Source organism: Myodes glareolus, chromosome 2 (genome assembly GCF_982192425.1).
Source record: "Myodes glareolus chromosome 2, mMyoGla1.1, whole genome shotgun sequence".
Taxonomy (NCBI): Eukaryota; Metazoa; Chordata; class Mammalia; order Rodentia; family Cricetidae; genus Myodes; species Myodes glareolus.
Window position 1 is genome coordinate 5,768,203 of NC_142027.1, and position 21,549 is coordinate 5,789,751.

Sequence of the window (21,549 nt, forward strand, 5' to 3'; positions counted from 1 at the left end):
ATCCTCCTCCTCCTTCTCCCTCGTCCATCTCTTCCTGCTCCCTCTGCTCATTCTGAGCCCTCCGTGGATATCTCTCCAGGTGTGTGCACAGCCCTTTCCATTCACCTCTGGGACAGTTCGCTGTTCCCCTCAATACATGAGTACTCCACATGTCTGGAAGCACACCCTGCGCCTGATTGGGCTAGTTCTAGTTGTGCGGCCCCAGCTGGGTGTCAGAGCTACCTCACATCACGTGCTGCCCTCCACACAGACGCTACCTCACATCACGTGCTGCCCTCCACACAGACGCTACCTCACATCACGTGCTGCCCTCCACACAGACACGTCAAGGATTAGAATGAACTCAAGAAGCTCATGAATCTACCAAGTTCAGGGTCCCTTCCTTTACCAAGATAGAAAAGAATCAAGATTCTTTACATTATGCAGACACACAAGTGTCTATGTATGCACACACACACAGATACATATATTCATACAAATAATCACATATATGTATATACATATAACATTCTCTCACATATATAGGCACATATATGTACATATACACAAACACACACATATACACTCACATAATTCTAACTTTCTCACACATATATACATTTATGCACATATATACACAAACATACACTCACATATGTTAGCATTCTCACACATACACATATACCCTCACATATACATTTATTCTCAAACATATATACACTCACATATGCACATAATCTTGTACATGCAAACACATGCACTCGGATATGCACACATTCTCACACATACACACTCATACATTTTCACAAATGCAAACACATATACTCAGATGTGCACACATCCTCACACATGCAAACACACACTCACATATGCACACATTCTCACACATACACACACTCATATATGCACACATGCAAACACATACACTCAAACATGCACACATTCTCACACATATACCCATAAACTCATATGTACTCATCCACACATATACTCACATATGCACACATATACAAACACACTTCCTCTCACCTATCTTCAGCATTACAAGGGAAAGAATTTGCACTGCTGAATGAGGCCACATGACCTCAGATCTGCTCTCATCTCCACCAGACTTAGTCTGTGTCAGCTCAAGCAAACGCCTGAACCCTACATAGCTCCCTCCCTTCTCACGTGTTGGTGGGTCATCTTTCCCGAGGACTGTTGGGCCCATCTAGTGTTTGATGTGGAATAGATGTTCGGTCAAGGTTGTCTTTCTCCTCCTCCTCCTCAAGGTCAGTCATTCCCCACATCTTCCTTTGTGAAGTCTTCACCCATGACTCGAGCTACTGTGGATTGGTTTTTTTATGTGCTAGAACATTCGTGGGTTCTCATCCACAGCGTGGAACGCTACCACACGGGACTTTGCGCAAGTTCTGTGTCACCAAGCCCCACTCTGCTCTTCCAGATGGGTCTTCCCATCTGTGTCTTAGACTGTTTCTGGATTTCACACAATTTCCAGGGCAATGCTGAATTTATAAAAATAGTGGCTATTCTACTTACAAATGGTGCCCCTCCTAGGACACAGATTGCCACCGTGCGTTCAAGTCTGTATTTGGTGATTCGTTTATTTCTCAGGGTCACTTCTTGGTGTAGGACTTTTGTTTTGGTTTTTGGAGGCAGGGTCTTCTTACATACAACCCAAGCTGGCCTGGAACTCACTATGTACCTGGTTGCCGCCAACAGGAGTCTAATCAACCTCAGCTCACAAAAGCTAGCACTTCCAGAGTGAGTTGAGAAAGTTCTATGTCAGAGACTCAGAGGTAGACATGGTCTGAGAAGACACACAGCTGGCAGAACAGGACTCCCTTAGGGTCAACCCGTGCCTCCACACACACATTGTGCCATTTAATGTTTCCAGCAGGTGGACACACACACACACACACACACACACACACACCAGTCTTCTTAAAGGCTGTAGGTCCCAGTGTCAGGGAACAACTAAAGAAGGTGCCCCAGGTTCACACACACACACACACAGAGAGAGAGAGAGAGAGAGAGAGAGAGAGAGAGAGAGAGAGAGAGAGAGAGAGATTCAGCTAGGTTGGCCTTTGCTCTCGGAAGAAAGTCACCAACACCACAGTGCCCAGGGAGAAACCAAGCCTGCAGCAGCCTCCACTTCTAAAACACAGGAAGGTGATGATTACACACTGCACACACTGGATCCCAGGAAACTCCACCGCCTGGTTGCCTGGGGCCTCACTTTCTGCGTGCTGAATAACAGAGGAGACCGGAACATTAACCAAGGCCCACAGCTCTAGAAAGGCTGCTAGCTCTTCCTGAGCCATGATGAAAACTGGCAAAGGTGTCCTTCCCCTGAGCAGATCTGAGCCTGTGACCCTGTGACAGGGCCAGGAGCTTTGCTGACAAGGTAAACACTAGGTTGGGTTTTCTCGCTCCGCTAGGCCGGGCAATGACAACTTGAATAACTGCACATGTGGTCCTGAGAGGCTCCCAACGGTTCTTGCTACAGTTTGATTTCTGAGGTGACATTCAAAGAAAAATGACTGGGAGTTCACCCCCTGCCTCCGGCCCAAGATGAGCTGTCATTTACCTCCCTCAGGCAATGACACTACACACTTCACAAAGCCACCATTGAGTACTCTAACCTTACCTTACAACAGGGTACTAGACATTCTAAATTTACATTTGCGTCATGGGACTCCTGAGCTAAGTTTCTAACAGGCCCCTTTGCCCTCCAGCGGCTGTCACAAACTCCCCCCCTGCAGAGACAGGAGGTCTTTTCTTCACACACCTGTGACTTCAAACTCCAGCGGCTGTCTAGACTTCTGATTATAATCGTCTGCAGAGGTCACCCAAGCTCAAGGTGCAGAAAAAGCCACCTTCACACACGTCAGGCACAAAGGACAAGTAACAAGCATTATCACCAGACCCTGCGGGGGTAAGATCCCAGATAAGGGTGCTGAGGAGGAACTGATGAGAGCTCAGGCGGCTGTAAACACAGCTCAGAGGAGCCTCCGGTCCCTGGGTGGCTGGTCAAGGAGGGGGGTGTCTCTCTCCCTCTCTCCACAGGACCCTGCCTGCATCTCCTTTGCCCTGGGAACATTTACTAGATGCCCAGAGGCAGGCCCCCCCTCCCCTCTTTAGGGTCACACTTCTGTCCTTCCCTGGAGTGAGACAGGAACCCACCCCACCAGTGAAGTGTGTCTTCTGTTTCTGTTTCTTTTTTTTTTTTTTTAACAACACTTCCCTTGTAGAATACAAAACTTACCACTGTAAACATTTTTGTGCATGCAATGTGTCCACGTGCCACATGGACAGCACGGGACACTGCCAGGTGTCCTCGAGATCACTCTCCATCTTACGACTTAAGGTCAGTGAACCTGGAGGTCACTGACACGGCTAGGCCGCTGGTCAAAGGGCTGTCCCGGCCTCCCCAGTGCTGAGAACTGGGCTGACAGACAGGCACCACCATCCCCGGTTCTGTTTTGTCTTTCAAAGCAGTGTCAGGGGTCTGACCTTGAGGTCCTTGAACCTCCACGGCACACTTTTGACTGGCTGAGCCATCTCTCCAGCCCCACTTTCTCCATTTCTGCAGGTGCCACTCGAGTGCATTCACCTCCTATGCCACCCCCTCCAGAGCTTTTCCGGTTTCCCAAACAGAACCTCTGTGCTCACTGAGACAGCAGCTCTCCAGCCCCAACCCAACATCCGCTGTGTAGCTCTCTGTCTCTGAGGTGAACATTGCTCGGGGCTGTGTCTGGTGTGATGGATTAATCCGTGTTTGTTCTCTTATAACTAACATCTCTCAGTTTGCATACTATCCCCAAGGCTCAGCCGTGTATCAGAATGCCCCTCCTCCCAAAGACTGAATGGCACTCTACTGGGTGCTAGGCCACTCGCTAGGTCCACTCCTCTGTAGGTCCACTCCTCCTTGGGGCTCAGGGAATAGCCCAGTGCGGCTGTGACCATGAAATCCACTCCCTAAACAGGGCCAACATGAGGTTCCTTTAGGACACAAAGCCTGAGGGAAACATTCCCAGTGTCCCAGTGTCCCATCCTGCCTCTCTGGCAGACGCTCACCCCTCACTCCTGTCTAGCTTTCCTGTGTGCTGTGGCACTGTCTGATTTTAATAGCTATCAATTCCCTCTTCTACCAACCAACCCCCTTCCCAAATGCCAGTGCTCCGCTTAGGCTGTCTCAGCTGCTGAATAGACCCAGGGATCTCCCCTTCACAAGCACTCATGGCACAAGTTCATGCTTACACACGCAAGTCCTCCACTGACAGCTCCCCTCCGGCTTTCTCTGCCTCTCCTTACACCATGTCACCCTCAAGCTGATCTGTAACCAATGACAACCTGGCTCAGACCAGCTACTCCATAGAAACCTCCCTTGTGTGGACTTTCTGGGAAGACCACAGCAAAAGTACCATGAACTGAGATGTTTAAAGTTACAGAAGCCCCATTTTCTAAGAGTCCTGGGGGCCAGAGTTCAAAGTCAGGTATAAGCAGAGCCCTTCTCTCTCTGCAAGCTGGAAGAAGGAGTTGGATGTTCCTAGCACTGATTTGTTTTAACACCGGTCTGGCAGCTCTCCACCTCCTTCATCAAGCAAGCAGCTCTATACTCTGGTGTGTTCCGCCCCTTAGGAGATGTCTAATTAGGTGTAACCCCTGACCTAACCCAGTGCAACCTCAGCTTGTCCCGTAAGCTAATTAATTCCCCCAAAACCCTTTAGTGAGCAAGACCGCATTTCTGGGAACTGAGCAGGAGCAAACGCGGAGGAGACACTGATCACCCCACACCAGTGAGTCCTGATCACCAAGTCCAATGAGTTGCCTTGGTGTCTATACAACACACGTTTGAGATGATAAACTCAGAAGAAACATGTTTCCCACTGATAGTTTTAAGTGAAGGAAACATATTAAGGAAAAGGTTTAAATATAGAAAAATTGACAGAGAAAGTAGAAACACCCACACAAACTTACAGCTCAGAAATGGATCAAAATTCATATTTTGGAGAACGTTTTTCTATGTACATGCAACACACATTCACAAACACATGCATGCTATTTTAAAAGACAACACATGCAAAGTGGGTGCTCATTTCTGATTCTGCCTTCCCCCTTAGTACTGTGGCATGAACCGTTGGCTAGGTCAATGAACACATGGCCCGCATTCAGGCATGGTGCTAGGAACATGATACATGGGCCAGGTCCTGATGCCAAGGCCAGAAGGTCATGTTGCAAGACCAGGGAGTAGTGATAACATTCTGGGAGGCGGCGGGTGGCGACTTTAAATGTCAGTCACCTTGGAAAGATGGCCAGTAGCAGATGCTGAAAGACTGTAACATAAAGGTAGCATTAGGTACAACCACATAACACTCCATTGATGCTGTCTGCACCAGTGAGAACTGTTGGCAGACATTGGGTTAGCATACTCTTTTTATGGTTAATCTTGGTTTGTTTGCTTACTTATAATTATTTATTTATTTATTTATTTATTATGTACATTGGGGTTTTGCCTGCATGTATCTCTGTGTGAGGATGCCAGAACCCCTAGAACTGGAGTTACAGACAGTTGTGAACTGCCATGTGGGTACTGAGAATTGAACCTGAATCCTTTGGAAAAGCAGTCAGGGCTCTTAACCTCTGAGCCATCTCTCCAGCCCCTTGTTTGCTTTTTTAGTGTTATTGTATTTGCATTGCGTTTGCTTCGCTGTGGTTGACCAGCAAGCCCCGAGCTTCTGACTCTGTGTCTTTCTCCTCTCAGAACACGTTATCCCCTTTCTGGCTGACCGTCTGTGCTTTCTTAAGTGGAAGCAAGCACACCGCGTTCTCTAGATATTTTTCTTGTTTGTCCGCTTATGTTTTTTTAACAGACATATAAATTTTTATGTTTAATAGAATTAAAAATTAATAGAAATGCCAGTCTTTGACCTGGATTCCTAACGTGGCCTTGAAGGGGACTTCTCAGCTCCTGGGCTACTTGTGAAAACAACATCTTCTGTACTCGTTGCTGTAGTTTTATAATCTGCATTCAGACCCTCGATCCATCTAGAATCCACTGTGATGTATAAAGAGGGAAGGGTCTCTTCTTGGTCTGCTGGGTGAGACCCCTAAGTTCTGTTTGCTGGCCCTGCACCTGCACTGCAGTCCCCCCAGCTTCCCACCAAGGCTCTTCTGCCTCTAGCTCCCCCCCTCAGCCCTGACTCAGTTGCTCTTCTGCTGAGCCATCTCTCCAGCTCCCTTAGGTTTAACTTTTTGAGCAAGCAACATAGTGTCTTCCACAGCGGCTGCAGGCTCTTCTGTTCCTATCAGCAATTTATTCAGGTCCCACTTTCTCTACATCTCACAAATACTTGTAATTTTCTTTTTTCTTCCATATATATAAATATAATGGCCTTTGTAATGTGTATGAATTGGTATCTAATTGTGGTTTTGATTTACATTTTCCTAAGGCCTAGCAATGCTGAATGTAGTTTGTGGGTTTACGGGCCCTTCGGGCACCTTCCTTAGAAAACAGTCTCCAGGGCTTCACCCATTTCTAAACGGGTTGGTTCTGGTTTATTCAGATGTAGGAGTTTCTCATATCTCCTAGCTACCAATGCCCTGTGGAATGCATGGCTGGAACACACTCGCTCCATTCTGTGGGGTGTCTGTCTTTTCATCTAGCAAAGCGGGTTCAATAGAAAGGGAGCCCGCATCGCCAGAGGCTGAGGCCACTGCCTGAACTACTGAAGCTGGGCCAACCGGGTGGGGGAAGTGTGCGCATCCTCTCCTGCCGCTCATTGACGCCCCCCACACACACACACAAACACACACACAACAGTCTCCTCCTCCTGCAAGTCCGATCAGCCAATCACAGGCTCAGCAAGTTCCCACAGGCACACCCTTTGACAGCAGGACCCTGAGGCCAGCAGAAAGCTCATACTTCCTTCATCCACACCTTGGAAGCCTAGAGAGAGAAGTGAAGCCAGACTATCCACACTCAAACTCCACCCTCTCCCCAGTGATGTACTTCTTCCAGCAAATCTGCCCCTCCGAAATGTCCCAACACCTTTCCAAACAGCACCAATACCTGGGAACCAAGTGTTCAAACACGTGAGCCTGTGGGCCACTTCTCACTCAAACTACCACAGCTCATAAGACGCTCTTTGTGTTCTGGGCTGTGCAAAGATACAGAAGGAACATTCCCCAACCAGCGGCATCTTGTGCTGCCACACAGCTCGGAACGCTCTAGAACCGTCATTCAGACAGTCCCTCAAGTTCATGCGTGCATTGCGAGAGAGAACTGGTGAATGACACCTATTTCCTTTCGTCACTACCCAAACACGTCTGCCCAGGGACCCAGGGGAACTGCTCACAGCTCACAGCTGGAATGGCCCTTTCTGTCTGGCCGTGATTCCTTGATTCCTATGATGTCACAGAGGCCGTCTGGAAGCCCCGCCGTTGCTAGCCCCACCATCTAGCCCACCCCATGTGGTGTTCTCCTGGCTGATTTTGCCCTTCCTGGGCACCCAGGGTCTTCCACTCCCCCAGTATCTCCCCTTGGAGTTTTTCTTCCAGCTCTGTGCTGTTCTGCCCACTCCCCATCTCTCCATGGTGCAGCAGCTATTGCGTCAAATGAAGCAGTGCCACCAAGATACCTTCTTGTCTCCCTTGGCTTGTTTGTCAAGTCACTGGAGCCGTGCAAGCATCTAGACGTTCCCCGCCACCAACCGCAGCACTCAGTGACCCACACACTGACTCTTGCAAACACGCACCTTTCATCTCCGCCTTTCTTCCTGTCTCTTTCCAAGTCTCTACTGCTTCCCTGACTTACCGGTAACTCCTGTCTTCTCAGAGACATTGTGTATTCCTGCCTATGAAACTGGAGGGGACTTCACAACAGAGTCAAAGGATAATGGGCAATCACATCCCTGGTTCTTCTTGTTCCTAGACAGATGCAGGGTCACAGTGTTCAGGACCTGGGTTCCTTCACCACTTGACTTCTGTGTCCCCGCCCCCATAGAAGAGGCAAAGATATAAGAAGGGGCCCTGCCTACTGCTTAAAACCTTGGTCCTGAAGTCACGTCCCACTCTAAATGGGGCATGACTCCGTTACTGAGGTCACCTGGACACAGGTAGCAGGCCTCTGTGGCACAGGAACAGTAGAAATGAAGCCAAGGTGTGGATTACCAACAAGGCAAAGTGTCTTTATTGGGACCTCAGCTGGAACTGTCTGACTCAGTCCAGAGGGAGGCAACACCGAACAGAGGTGACCAGACTGTCAACACAGGGCCCCAAGCCTTCATTGATTGAGGGTGAGGCACACAATCTTTGGTCCTTACTAATGAATTATGGACATGATCTTAAATTTTTTTTTCCTCTGACATACGAACATCTTAGCCTTGTCCTTGATTGGCTCTGAGTTATAGCCTCAATCCTGACATTTCTCAGATGACCAGGAGATCAAAGTCTGATCGGAGGACACAGAATGACATAATAGAGAATTCAAGCCTCGTGTCCTCCTTTAGCTTTGTCTAGTGGGGCTTGGGAAGTTCCTGAGTGGATACCAAGGCAACTCTTCCTGTCACCCAGTCACCGAGGTGCGGGGCTACGTGCGACCCCTCCCAGGGAGTGGGGTTTAAGTCAGCCACGAGCAAGTGAATCTACTAGATGGATTTGGCTCTTCATTCAGTAGCTGTTGCTCCTTATCTTTGTCGGTCATGTTTTTAGCTCTCTCGAATCCCACATGTTTGAGATCTGTCTAGTTGTAAGAGGTTCCTGCTCTGTAAACACTCCAGTCTGTGCTCTGGTGTTTATGAGAGCACAGGAAGGGATCAGAGGAAAAGGCACTCTGAGCTTCCAATAGGGGTAATGGGTAACACAGTCAACTTGACAGGATCTAGAACCAGTTAGAAGACAGTCTCTGGGGTTTCTGGATTTGGTTAATTGGTATAACCCGATGACAGTGCAATCAGCTGCCGCGAACTCCTGCAGCCGTGATGGACTGTCCACTCAAACTGCGAGCCAAGGAAACCCTTCCTCCCTTGAGCCGTTTTTTGCAGGGTGTTTTGCCACAGCGGTGAGAAAAGTGATTAAAACAGGTGATTACAAAGGCAACAAGCTGGGGATCAGAGTTTGTCTGCCGTTGGTTGTCTCTACCCTTCTGAGCCCTGAATGCCAAGAGGACGGATATGTAGACCTCACCCCAAGGAGTCAGCCGACAATCTCAGAGCGTCATCAACTCCTCAGCCTTTCAGAGAGGTCCCTCAGTTCACGATGAGCACCTGGAGCTGGAGCAAAGCCACCAAGTCAAAAACTAGGGGAAAGCGGCTTCCCCTGGGGCTCTGCTTCCCTTCTCAGGGTAGCAAAGCATAAACTACCCAGGAGGCTCTTGAGAGGTGGCGAATGTACAAACCCTCTCCTTCCACTTCAGGACTCAGAGAAACCAAGGCTCCGAGTGGGCATGCATCACACAGCCCACCAGTGGTCCAGAACTCAGCAGGCTTGCAGGCAAAGCCTTCCCAGACTGCCATGGTTTGATCTCAGTAGTCATCCAGATGGATCCTATTTAGAGGCCACTGATGAAAGAGGAGAAAAAGAGCTCAGAGGAAACCACCCAGACGCTCCTATGTAAAGGCTTTGTCAGAGGATGGGGGTAGGGCCCCCACCGACATATCTCACCTCCCTACATCTCCACTCCAGCCCCTGCATCAATTCTGATGGGGGCAGTAAATTTTCTTGCTTACCATTCGAAGGCTCATCGAAGCCAATGATTAAAGGACAAGGCTATCCAATCGCACAGTAGGCTCTATAGATCAGGTGCTTCCTTGGGTAGAAACTGAGAAATAGATCCATGCAATTGATTTTAAAGGTAACTAACCAATCACAAGCAAGGCTGATTCATAAGTTAATAGGGTACCAAATCCCAGCCCTGGCTTTTCTCTTATTTAAATGAGTGATGGTCTGTCCCTAGACTTCACTTCCCCTTGAACCAAGAGGAAAACCCAGCTGTCCCCTGCTCCCACCCCCCACCCACCAAGCAACTGCCTAGCTCAACTGAAGGACCAGTGTGAAAGCCTGGGGGAAGAGGGAGCTCATAAAACTTTCAGCAGCTCTGAAATCACTGGCTAAATAAGTCGCTGCAGATCCGGTTCCTATGCATTTAATAGCAGAGCCCCTGCTAAAATTCCCTGTGCGCTCAGCAGCTCAGGGAGCTTTCCTAATGCGTTGCTAACTGGTACATTCTTCACAAAGGCCATCAGAAAGAAATAACTCCACATGCCATGGTACAGATGCTCAAGGCTGGAGCAGAAAGTGAACCAAATGTGTGACCACGTGGAGATAGAACATCTCTCCATGCTTCCTTTTTAACCTTGGCGCCCAACCAACTGTTAAAGGATAAGGCATGCATCCTTCCCAGGAAAATGCTTAAGCCCTAAAATTTGAGCAGTATTTTAAAGGACTTGTTCAAAATATTTGCCCTAAATACAAAAAGTAATAAAGAGGCTGTTTATTACAACAAGATGTTTGATGGCATGTCATGTAGGTCCGTGTCACCAGTGAGGTTTCATTTCCCCTTGTGACAACCCCATGAGTTGGTCCAATGGAAAAACTGAAGGTGTGAATTTGGATCATATATCTGCCAGTTCAAGCTGCTGTAGCAGACAGTAGATATTCACTGTCTTTCTGTTCTGTTTTGGAGGCTGGAAACCGAGGCTCAAGCTGTCTACAGGGCTGGTTTCTGGAGATATCTCTGTCTCTCTGTCTCTCTGTCTCTCTCTGAGATGGTGTCTTTCACTCTCTGTGGCCTTCCATTTGCTCATGTGTATTCCTGTGTCTCATCTTCTAAAGATAGGAGTTGTATTTGCTTAGACCCTGCTCACCCTGCAACCACCTCCTCCAAGTCTTGTATTTGTAACTTTTCTCATCGCTGTGGCAGAGAGCACTGGAGAAAGGCAACTTCGGGAAGGAAGGCTATTTGGGCTCCAAGTTTGAAGGCATGGTGGCAGGAGTGTGCGGTGGTTGGTGACGTTGAACTTGCATCCCCTTCAGGAAGCAGAGGGAGACAAATGCTGACACTCGTTTGCTCTCTCCTTTCTCCTTCTGATTCAGTATGGGTCTTGGTCCGTGAGAATGGTACCCACATTCAGGGCAGATCTCTGCTCCTCAGTTGAATCTTTCTGGAAACATCCTTAGAGATATAACCAGAGTTTCGTTTCCATGGTAATTCTAAATCTAATCAAATTGACCAGATTAATCTGACGCTATCAGAAGCGTCAGTCCCTAAAGACAGTCATACTGGAGGTTCAGGCTTCACCTGTTCCTGGAGACATCACCGTTCAGTCCACAGCAGCAGTGAACATTCATATTGGTGTGTGATGGAGCCAGGGCTGTCTGAATCCCGAGACACCGCCTCTCCCATGCTTCACCATCTCAGGTAGAGTCAGGAGACATGCCACCATGGGGGCAGGTGCAGCAGAAGCTGCTAGCAGAGGCCCAATGTCACGGCACTGAGCTTTACCCTGGTGTGCTGGGTGGCAAAGTCCCAGCCCGTGCTCGATCTTGGCACACAGAAGTGCAAATCAACCAGTGACCTGTCCAGATGGGGCTGAGTGAAAACAACTTTGTTAACCTGGTTCCTAAGTGCAAAAGTGGTGTTTGGGTTTCCTGCCATAGGTAGTGTGTGAGTCTATCAGCTAAAATAAAATAAAATAAAATAAAACAGGCTTTCATTTGAACTCTCTCTTTTTTTTTCTTCAAACTGCCAGCGAATGTCCTGGAAGGCGATTCCATGGACCAAGATGTGGAGAGCCCGGTGGCCATTCATCAGCCAAAGTTGCCTAAGCAGGCCAGGGATGACCTGCCAAGACATATCAGTCGAGACAGGACAAAAAGGAAAATCCAGAGGTACGTGAGGAAGGATGGGAAGTGTAACGTCCACCATGGCAATGTGAGGGAGACCTACCGATACCTGACGGACATCTTCACCACCCTCGTGGACCTCAAGTGGAGATTCAACCTGTTGATTTTCGTCATGGTCTACACTGTGACATGGCTCTTCTTTGGGATGATCTGGTGGCTAATTGCATACATCCGGGGAGACATGGACCACATAGAGGACCCCTCATGGACTCCCTGTGTCACCAACCTCAACGGGTTTGTCTCTGCTTTTTTGTTCTCAATAGAGACAGAAACCACCATCGGTTATGGCTACCGGGTCATCACAGACAAGTGCCCCGAGGGAATTATCCTCCTCTTAATTCAGTCCGTGTTGGGGTCCATTGTCAACGCATTCATGGTAGGATGTATGTTTGTGAAAATATCCCAACCTAAGAAGCGGGCAGAGACCCTGGTCTTTTCCACCCACGCAGTGATCTCCATGAGGGATGGGAAACTCTGCCTGATGTTTCGAGTAGGGGACCTGAGGAATTCTCACATCGTGGAGGCTTCCATCCGAGCCAAGCTGATCAAGTCCAAACAGACTTCAGAGGGGGAGTTCATCCCCCTCAATCAGACGGACATCAACGTGGGGTACTACACTGGGGATGACCGTCTCTTTCTAGTGTCGCCTTTGATTATTAGCCACGAGATTAACCAACAGAGTCCCTTCTGGGAGATCTCCAAAGCCCAGCTCCCTAAAGAGGAGCTGGAGATTGTGGTCATCCTGGAGGGAATGGTGGAAGCCACAGGTAAGCCATGCTCCGTCCTGTTAGAAATGCATTCTGCTGAAGCTCTCTGGTGAGAAATGCTCTGCCTGTGCATCCTGTAACCGTAAGTATGCGCTCGGACACGTTTAGCCATTTCAATTTTCAGCTTTCTTAATTTTACAATTTGTTCCTTTTATTTTGTGTGTATGAATGTTTTGCCTGCATGTGTGTATGTGTGTCATGTACATGCCTGGTGCCCATGGAGGCCAGAAGAGGGCACTAAATTCCCTAGAACTGAAGTTAGAAATAGTTGTGAGGCACCGTGTGGTTGCTGGGAAACTGAGGCAAAGTCCTCTGCAAGAGCAGCCAGTGCTCTAAGCTGCTAGGCCACCTCTCTACCACACTTACCTTTATAAAAGCCACTTAGAAAGCAAATTAATGATTTCTTAAATTTCCAAATACTTAAAGAAATTAGATTTTGATCTGTGTCCAAAGCTCATTTTGAATGATTTTAAAGTGTTTCTCATTTAAATATTTGTAGCTGTTTGTTAGCAAGCCAAATGGTAAGAGTTAGACCTCTCAAAAAAAGTGAGGAAAAAAATGACTTAATATAACTGTTAATTTTGCCCTTTCTTTGGCTCTTGTTGATAAAACCCATGGAATTGTTCATTTCTCCCTTTGTGTTAGGTATCTCTCCACACTTGACCCGTCCAGCCCTCCGCAGACATAGCCCTAAGAACTAAAGACTTGTTCCTGGTAATCCTGCAGACCTTTTGTGGTCAGCGCTGGTCAAGAGTCTGTGGGAAGAGAGGTGGCCTGTTCTCAGGGTTTAGAAAACTAGGCCTCCACTCATCTTTGCTCACACCTAAGTAACAAGCATGCTCCACATTCTGAGAGCCAAGTGGGTTCTGCCCATGTTTACTGATCATGTGCACAAGTCAAAAGCCCAGAACGTGTATAAACCCAATCCTGTTCACCAACTCTGCAGAGTTCCGAGTCCTTACTACACAGCCCAGGTCCCCCCCAACACACACACACACACACACACACACGCACGCACGCACGCACGCACGCACGCACGCAAACTATCCCGTGTTTGGAAGCCTCCATCCTGAAACAAATGTATAGTCTGTGAGCTGGCCCAAGTCTTCATTAACCTGGGATTCTTTTCCAAAGGAAAATCTCTGGTCCCTTGCTTCTGTCTCCCCGTCTCCCTGTACCAACGGGAGGCAAAGTTATGATTCCTACCAAGAAGTTCTTATCAGGGAGACAGAAATTTTCCAATAAGTTTTTAAATTTCAGCAAACTGAAAATATGGAGTCTCTGTGGTCCAGCGTGCCCCCTTCCCACAGAACAAGAGGATTTAAAGAATAACAAAACACACTTGGCTCTCTGCATCTAAGGAGCCCATATTCATGAGATCCCACCACCATGGTGGGACTCTAGATTTAGTATCAAATATTTTCCTGTTTCTTGCCATCATTTGCTAAATAATACAGTACAGATGTTTACACAATATTTATGTTGTATTAGATATTATGGGCAATCCAAGATGATTTAAAGCATGTGGATGGGTGTAATGTCTACGAAGACACACTATTCTGTAAGAGGGAGTTGAGCATTTGAAGACCTGGTATCTTTGGGGAGTCCTGGGATCAATGCCCTCTGGATGTGAGAGACAGCTTTGTGTTCATCCCACATCCCTGGAGCCAGGCACAGGCCTCTAAGTCTGGCATGCAAAAAGGAGTGAGAAACTGACTCTCTCAAGGGAGCATCTCCAGCCAGCACCACGATGGGAATGACTGTTGCTTACTTCTGAGTCACAAGTTCTTGGGTCCTAAAAGACTTCAGTCTGTATTTTGAACTGGAGCATTGGCTGGATGTTGTGAAATTCTAAATAGAAGCTGCAGATAGCAACAGGGCTATCAGCACCTTGGGCTTGAGGATTTTATGTTCTCCTGAGGTAGTTCTTGATCGGAGCAGAGGGGAAAGAGAGAGGAGAAAGGGGGGAGAGAGAGCGAGGGAGGAAAAGAAAAGAAAGAAGAGGAAGAGAGAGGAGGAAGGGGAGGAGGGAACAGATGAGAGAGAAGAGCAGGAAGAGGAGAGTGGACAGAACAAGGGCAGTGAGGACAGAAATGAGAGGGATGGTGCCCCTTGAATAGGGAACTCTGTTGCTTTCAAAGGGACCCGAACCTCTGCACCCTGGCAGAGCACAGGACTCAGAACCCCCAGTGGTGTCTGCAGTCACAGACGCGCACAGCATCTGCTGACCATGCCAGAGGTCCCTTGCCCCTGGGCAGACTTGAGGATGGTCCATCGGGGAAGTTTTCCTATTCCTGTGTATACAGGAATCCAAGCCTCTGGCTCCCGGTGCTAGCCCCGTCTCCAACACCATCCACCGAGCTCCACATACACTCCCTCCAACTCAAACCCGGTCTCAAAATATTAATGAATCCAAGCAAGAAAATCATTTTTGCACTGTCCCCAGGGCAGACCTTGTCTTTCTGATGACAGCTTGTATGGAACAAGACTATCTGCAGGGAGAAGCCTCCTTTTTATGATAATTAGTCGTGATGGCTGCCTGGGAGCATCCTTGCCTTTCTGAGAGTTCTTAGCCACACCTGGGTAGTTTCCAGCTGAAAGAGCCCAGCTCTACCGTTCCTGAGAAACACAACCTCTATTCTTTTTTTAAGTATACATTTTTAATATACCATATACAATTAAAATATATTACATGTATGATATATTGTGAATATATTATATAATAAATGCATTATTTTATATAGTAAATATATTGTGGGTAAAATATTGTGAATACATTATATGATAGATTGTTTCATATATACACATATATACAGTTTCTGGTTAGTAGAGGAAGGGTTTTCTAGAACATTCTGGAGGCGTCTGGAAGCTGGAGATATACGTCTTGGTCCTGTCCACAGCTTAGTGGCGCCACCCACCACCCTCACACTCAACAAGAGATTTCTTAAACTTCAACAGGACACCTTCTTTGGAAATAAAGACCACAGCTGGGATTTACAGGAAATAAAAGGGGGGAAATTTAAGGGAAGGAAAAATGGTTTCAATACCTCAAAATCACAGAAAGAGAAAAGGGGGCAAACTGCAGGAAAACAGACCAAGAAGGACCCGATTATTCCCTGGAGTGCAGGACTGGAAGTCAGGAGCCCGAGAGACTGCTCTCAGAATTGTCCCCGCTGGGTCAGGGGACATCTGTTCTCCTAACAGATGGCTTTTCCATAGGATCCAAGTTCAATTCCCGACACCCACATGGTGGCTCACAGCCATCTGTAACTTCAGTTGCAGGGGATCTAATGCAGGGCGTGAAGCGTATGTCCCGTTTGTGGCAGAACACGCAACATCACTTCTTCTCTGTGCCTGGACCATCAGCACCCCCTTTCCGTAATGTGTACCACATGTTCCTGGTGACCCTGACAGTAGTGTATTCTGCAGTCCTGAGCTGTCTTGCAGTGACCTAGGCACCAAGGTCTGGGGTCTGTGGGAGCTCAGCTCGGGGAACAGACCTTGGGGGTAGCATGGACAGTGATCACTTTGTGGAAACTTCAAGTTCCAATACCAGCTGCACTGCAGACTCCAATTCCATCTTAGAAAACGAAATTAAGGATCGTGGCCCATGTGGCTATCACACTAGAGACTCTGGGCTGGACCCTAGCACCACATAAAGCTGGGTGTGGTAGCACACACCCATAACCCAAACACTTCTACAGGGAAGGCAGAGAGATCAGACGTTCAAGGTCATCCATGGCGACACACTGGACCCCAAGCCAACGTGGAATACGGGAGAGCCTGTCTTGAGAGACAGAAAGCCCTTCTTAGGCAGGAAGCAAACCTTGTCTATCCTCAGGGCCTTAAAGGGATCCCGTCAGTCAGACCGACACCATAAAGGACAGGCATGCATTCTCCAAGGACTGTTTTGTCCTGGCCCTGTCTCAGTCAGAGGGGTGGCTGTGGTGACCTCTCGGGAACCTTCCAGTCATGTGATTCTATTTTTGAACATAAATCAAACCCTGGAAAATTCTGGCTTCAGCCACCCAGACACCCCAGAGCTGGCTGTGTGTCATCTGCAAATATATTTTTGAAGGGGCCTTTATGTCCCCGACACATGGGCAATTTTGAGGTAGTGGTGTTTACAGAAGGTTTCTTAGCTACGTAAACAAACACGCTCGGCAGCTGTGGCAAAGATGCGTTAAAATAGTAGCGCATTCATCCAGACTGATATTTATAGAGGGCACATGGGACTCGCAGCTAGATGACAGCCACCCAGCACTGGGCCCAGGGCCAACCACTGGAGCCTTTCTGATTGAACTTCCATATTTACCCCCAGCGATTATGCAGGCAGCCTGCCCCCGCCCCGAATGTGCCCCTCCACCCCCGAGTGTGCGCCTCGGCGCCCCCCACTCCCGAGTGTGAGCCTCGGTGCCCCTCCAGCCCCGAGTGTGCGCCTCGGTGCCCCTCCAGCCCCGAGTGTGTGCCTCGGTGCCCCTCCAGCCCCGAGTGTGAGCCTCGGTGCCCCTCCATCCCCGAGTGTGCGCCTCGGCGCCCCCCACTCCCGAGTGTGAGCCTCGGTGCCCCTCCAGCCCCGAGTGTGTGCCTCAGTGCCCCTCCATCCCCGAGTGTGCGCCTCGGTGCCCCCCACCCCCGAGTGTGTGCCTCGTGCCCCTCCAGCCCCGACTGTGCGCCTCAGTGTTCCCCCACCCCCGAGTGTGTGCCTCGGTGGTACAAGCATCCACTAAGCCTCTCTGGGTTTCTGCTTTATACTTTTTATTCTGAAAACCATACAACTAATAGAGAAAAGAGACCAAACAATATCATGACTCCCCGGGTACGCGTCATTTGGTTCTGATAATTGTCAATTCAGAACTGAACATGTTCTGTCTGCATTGTCAGATTCGCCAGTGTTGCAGGATTTTAACTATAAATGTTCTTAGTCCTTCCCTACAAAAGATAAGGACTTTATTTTTCCAAAAAAAAAAAAAGTATTGTGTTTTGGTTGACTGACTGATGATTGATGAGTTGGGCTAGGCAGTGTGTATGCCACAACATAAGTGTAGAATCAGAGGACAATTTTTGTGCGTTCGTTCTTTCTCTCCACCGTGTAGGTCCCAGAGTACAGGATCCAGGTTATCAGCTTCAGTAGCAGACACCTTTCCCCCTAAGCGATCTCTCTGCCACAGGATTCTTTTTTTAATAAACCCATGAGCACGAGGGGCACAGCCCCAGGCGATGAAGTGCTTTCCATGCAAGTGTGCAGACCTGAGTCCAGATCTTCAGAACATACATGAGGCTGGCTGTGGTGGTGTGCACTGTTACTGCCAGGACTGCTACATGGGAGAGGGGAGAATTCTCTGATCTGGGGGCTGAAGGACCAGCTAGCCTACTCTATACAGTAGAAAAACATCAAAGAGACCTGTCTCAAACAAGATAGGCAATAAGGGTAAGCACCAGATGTTGTCCACATTTGTGCCATAAATACGCATGCGTGCATATGTGCATGTGTGCATGTGTGTGTGTATATACACACGCGCACACATGCAGATTCAAACAAGGTTAATTCCACATTCTTTCAACCCTTCAGTCTTTTACTTTCTTTTCCATCTGTGATTTTTTTTCCTTCCTTGTAAGCTTTTCCCAGAAAAGGGAATTTATGCAAGGTTTAAATGCTGAATAGAAAACTAGAGAAAATGGGACACAGGAAGGGGCTAACTAGACACTACCCCATGTCAGTCCTTCCATGTCTGCAGGCCCTGCAATTTAAAGAGTCAGTACACAGTGATTAAAAGTATTTAAGAAAAAAAAATGTATCTGTAATGAACATATAGACTGGTTTTTGCTATTATTATACACCAGGCAGTATAGATGCTATTTTTGTGCCACTGACATTCTGTAAGATATTATAAGCAGCCTAGAGAATATTTAACATATGGGCAGATATGTGTAGGGTTCTATGCAAATTCTATACCAAAATATGTTTATATGTTGTCTTAGTTAGGGCTTTTGTTGCTGTGAAAAGATCCCATTACCACAGCAACACTTATAGAGAAAACATTTAATTGATGTGGCTTGCTTAAAGTTTCAGAGGTTCAGTCCATTATCACCATGACAGGGAGCACAGTGGCATACAGGCAGACGTGGTGCTGGAGCTGAGAGTTCTTTCATCTTGATACGCAGGCAACAGGAAGTCCACTGCGACCATACTGAGGCAAAGACCTCCAAGGCCACCTTCACAGTGACACACTTTCTCCAACAAGGCCACACCTACTCCAGTAAAGCCACGCCTCCTAATAGTGCCACTTTCTTTGGGGGCCATTTTCTTTCAAACCACCACATATATTAACATATTTATGAGTACTTGAGCGCCTATGGATGTAGGTAGCTCCAAGAACTCCAGAAGCAATTCCTCCTGGGTAACAAAGGGCAATGCATGGGCCAGGAAGCAGAAACCGCTGTTTGTGTTACCAGGGAGGCCAGCGAGCCCAGGAGATGGGAGAAGAGAGCTGTTCCATCCCTCATGATGTGTTCATGTGGAAAGACTGTGTGTAAGCATAAATCACGTCACAGACCATGGGACTTCTGAGATAAAGCCTTCACCCAGTTCTCCATGAAGGATGAGGAAACAGAGGTTTCAAGTCCAAGACAACGGCGTGTCTGAGGTTAAGTAGCCGCTTGCAGGGCAGGTCTCTGGGGCTCGCAGGGCTGGTGTGGATATGAACTCTCTCGGCTCGTCTCTGGGCATCTTCAGCACTGTGGTTCACGCACTTCTGCAGAGAAATGCCCAGAACAAGGAGCTCGTGTTTAAATGTGTAACATTCAGGCAACAATCCATGTGCTCTCATCTTTTTCCCTCAGTTTTTCTTGAAGCTTCCTTTGTTGGTTTCCAAACTTAATCAATTCTCTTTAAAACCCCTGATGAGATTTGTACCAACCATGTATCTAAACAAGATGTGTTGTTGTATGGCAGTTCCGAAATCGAAATTAAGTGATGTCTATAAGAATGCCCTGGGATCCCTGGTGATGCTGAGGCTCAGGCCCATCTCAAGAACTGTTTTTATTTGCTGTAATCAAAATGCCAGTCTGCTCTGTCGGAGAGGATATGAAATTCAGAGTCTGAAGGGTAACAGGGTTGAGGGCTGACATAACAGCTCTCTCAGAGGCTCTTCCCGGGGCAGCAGGCAGAGCCCTCACAGTGCCCAAACCTTAGTTTACCTTTAGTTTTGATAATCTACATTTATTCCACCCCGGGCAAGCCATCATCTCCATTTGGGTTTTTTGTTTGTTTTGTTTTGTTTTTCTTTTAAGAGTTGTGAGCTCAGTTACCTGATCTGGGGGAAAAGTTAAATAATAAGATCTAAAATGCTAAGCACTCGGGTGAAAAGCTCTGCAGAGACAGACATTCTGTTGGGTCTCTACAGAGAGACTTGTAGGAATGTCACAAAGGTCAGAATCTGCAGAGATGGACATTCTGTTGGGTCTCTACGGAGAGACTTGTAGGAATGTCACAAAGGTCAGAATCTGCAGAGATGGACATTCTGTTGGGTCTCTACGGAGAGACTTGTAGGAAAGGCTCAAAGGTGAGAATCTCAAAGATTACTGCAGGGAAATCTATTGTTCATTATGGAAAACTTAAGCATGATTTATATAGACATATACAGACATATATATTAAAATACTGCATAGAATATTTCATTATTAAAACACGCTTACCTGAAAATGATAGCACTGCTTTCTCCAAATGGACCATGGGGAGACCCACAGATAAATGCCCAGAAGCCATTAGTAATGGTCACATGATATACACAACAGGGATTCAAACCCAAGGCCACGTTGGACATGAGAGTGAGCTCCACTCCAGACATGGACTACGCTTAGCTTACAAAGAAACAGTAGCATTCCCATTAGGAGACAGTGGCTCCAACGACCACATCCTTAAGTCAGGGGAGTTCCGTTATCTCCTATGAGCGGTGGCAGCAGTTTGCCGGTGAAGCCATCCGACCTGATGATGTCTAATCACCCAGAAGAGGATCACCGGGGAAAACTGCATGAATTATCTATGTGTACACATGTGCACACACTCCTGCACAACTCAAGAGTGAGGAGTAAGCCACGCCCAAGCATCCCTTTAGCATCCTGTCAGTCCTATCAATTACTTATCCAACTTCTTTCTCAAAAATGGTATCTCTCAGGCATAGGCCAATTCACCAGTACCCTCTAAATCTCAACCCACAATTGCATCATTCATTGGCTTGCCTCAGTGTCTTCAGCTCTAAAACCAGAATGGGAATTGCTACTTCACACACTGGTGACCTTCCTACATTCCGAATCCCTCCAGGGCTGATCATTTCCTTCTCATAGCCCAGCCTGTGGAACAATGAGGGGCAAAGCTTTGTGGGGAGGCAAAGGGGAAGACCGGCCCTCACAGTGGCTGCATTGTTCCCAGGGACTTTGAAGCTTGCACAGAATGTCAGAGGATCCCCTTTGAAGGTGTTCTGAATAGCTACCGTGGACACTATTTACCAATTGTGCCTATGCGTAAGCCGGAGTGGCCTCTGCCCTGGTCACCTCCTGTGAATTATAGATTGATGATATTTGAAATAAGGAGGAATACTGGAGGCAGTAAGAAAGGACTCTGCATTCCCATAAATAGCAATGTTTATCACCACCATATCTGCCGAAGGCGGCCATGAATGTAGATTACCCTCACCTCTTTGGAGGCCAGTGAGGACGGGTCAGTGCGCAGTGAAAACAGTCCTTCACTGCTCCCAATCCCTCTTCTAGGTGTCTCATGAGATTTTGAGACACCTGCTCTTGTTCCCGTTTGGAAGAGTCACTTTTGCGCCACTGACTGAACCCAACCAAATCATTTTGACTTCCAGAAACCTTTAAAACCCAGAGTTAAAGCCCA

At 47.7% G+C, this 21,549-nt stretch overlaps 1 protein-coding gene across 4 annotated transcripts in view; it reads left to right on the forward strand.

Annotated features, from left to right (window-relative positions):
- Kcnj6 (potassium inwardly rectifying channel subfamily J member 6) overlaps positions 1 to 21,549 on the forward strand; it is a 243,770-nt gene that overhangs the window by 149,345 nt on the left and 72,876 nt on the right. For all 4 annotated transcript variants that reach the window (XR_007229657.3, XM_087898904.1, XM_048422940.3 and 1 more), the window contains exon 3: positions 11,733 to 12,653. Coding sequence is in view for 3 of the 4 variants with exons in the window: in XM_087898904.1 (XP_087755030.1) it covers positions 11,733 to 12,653 (921 nt within the window). In the remaining variant the exon portion in view is untranslated. The remainder of the gene's footprint in view (positions 1 to 11,732; positions 12,654 to 21,549) is intronic.